At 41.7% G+C, this 930-nt stretch overlaps 1 protein-coding gene across 1 annotated transcript; it reads right to left on the bottom strand.

The window, feature by feature from the left end:
* Positions 1-213: 213 nt before the first annotated feature.
* Positions 214-881, bottom strand: LOC111648763 (pre-mRNA-splicing factor SLU7-like). The gene is made up of 3 exons (XM_023398500.2): positions 795-881; positions 556-678; positions 214-452 (listed from the first exon to the last, which is right to left on the bottom strand). The coding sequence occupies exons 2-3, from the start codon at positions 676-678 to the stop codon at positions 273-275; spliced, it is 303 nt and encodes a 100-aa protein (XP_023254268.2). The 5' UTR covers positions 795-881; the 3' UTR covers positions 214-272.
* Between the last annotated feature and the right edge of the window lie 49 nt (positions 882-930).

Below are 930 nucleotides of genomic sequence, written 5' to 3'. Positions count from 1 at the left end.
TTTTTACATTTTTCTTTCAGTGAAAATGGGTAAATACAAACTAAAGCACACATCATTATTGTCCTGTGGTAAGTTAACTGGTAGTGTGCAATCATTTGCAAAATGAAATTAACACTGCACACAGTTTCTGTAGCATTTGCAACTGAACAACAGGCTCCTGTTCCAAGTTTATAAGAGAAAGTCGAGTTTTCTTAGACATTTTTTTCACCGAACAACTGCTCTGGTAAAGTCCATGGGGAGAGTTTAAGGGAGTCAGCAGAGATAGGAGGAGGTCACTGTCCCAGGAAGGAAGCCATGGGATCATCTGGCCGGCAGCGCTTCATGCGGAAGGCCTCCATCTCCTCCTCGGTGGGTGCCTTCACTTCCTGCAGGCTGCTGTATGGCCTCTTCCTCTCATCCAACTGCATTATTGCTTCTATGTGCTTCACCCGTTTATCCTCTGCATCAAGGGCCTGGGAGGAACAAAAAGGTTGGAGGTCAGTCACAGAAATGAGCCAAACCAAAGATACACACAAGTGAACACAGTCTGCAATTTAAAAACAAAAGCATTTTTACCTTCTTCAGCTTCTCCTTCTTCTTCTCCTCATCCTCTGAGTCACTGCTGTCGGAGCCGCGCTTCTTATTCTTTTTGCTCTTCTTTTTCTTCTTCTTGTCTTTCATCATCTTATCTCGATGCATCTGATGATTGTAAACATTGGTATAACATACAATGAGAGCTCTCTTGACCACTGGCAATAAAAAAAAAAAACCCAAAACATCTGTTTATAATCAGTAACGTCTTCGGTGTCACTTACCTCCAGCAGAGATTTTGGCTCTTCTTCTTCCTGTGGCTCAGTGAGTCCCTCTTCAAATGGAACACACTCTGAGTTGTTCTGCACGTTATTAAAAAGAACAAAAACAGTATAGAAGTTACAAAAATAAAATTATGGA

This window comes from Seriola lalandi, unplaced genomic scaffold (genome assembly GCF_002814215.2).
Source record: "Seriola lalandi dorsalis isolate HSWRI2012SDOR001 ecotype SW California unplaced genomic scaffold, Sedor1 jcf7180002047015, whole genome shotgun sequence".
Classification (NCBI taxonomy): Eukaryota; Metazoa; Chordata; class Actinopteri; order Carangiformes; family Carangidae; genus Seriola; species Seriola lalandi.
The sequence above is the reverse complement of the archived record's forward strand: the minus strand, read 5'-3'. Positions and strand labels throughout refer to the sequence as shown.

Bases quoted from the DNA above. Each gene is read 5' to 3' on its own strand.
- LOC111648763 (XM_023398500.2), bottom strand. From the start codon at position 678: ATGCATCGAGATAAGATGATGAAAGACAAGAAGAAGAAAAAGAAGAGC. The intron at 453-555 runs GTAAAAATGCTT...TGTTCCTCCCAG, and splicing joins AGAAGGAGAAGCTGAAGAAG to GCCCTTGATGCAGAGGATAA.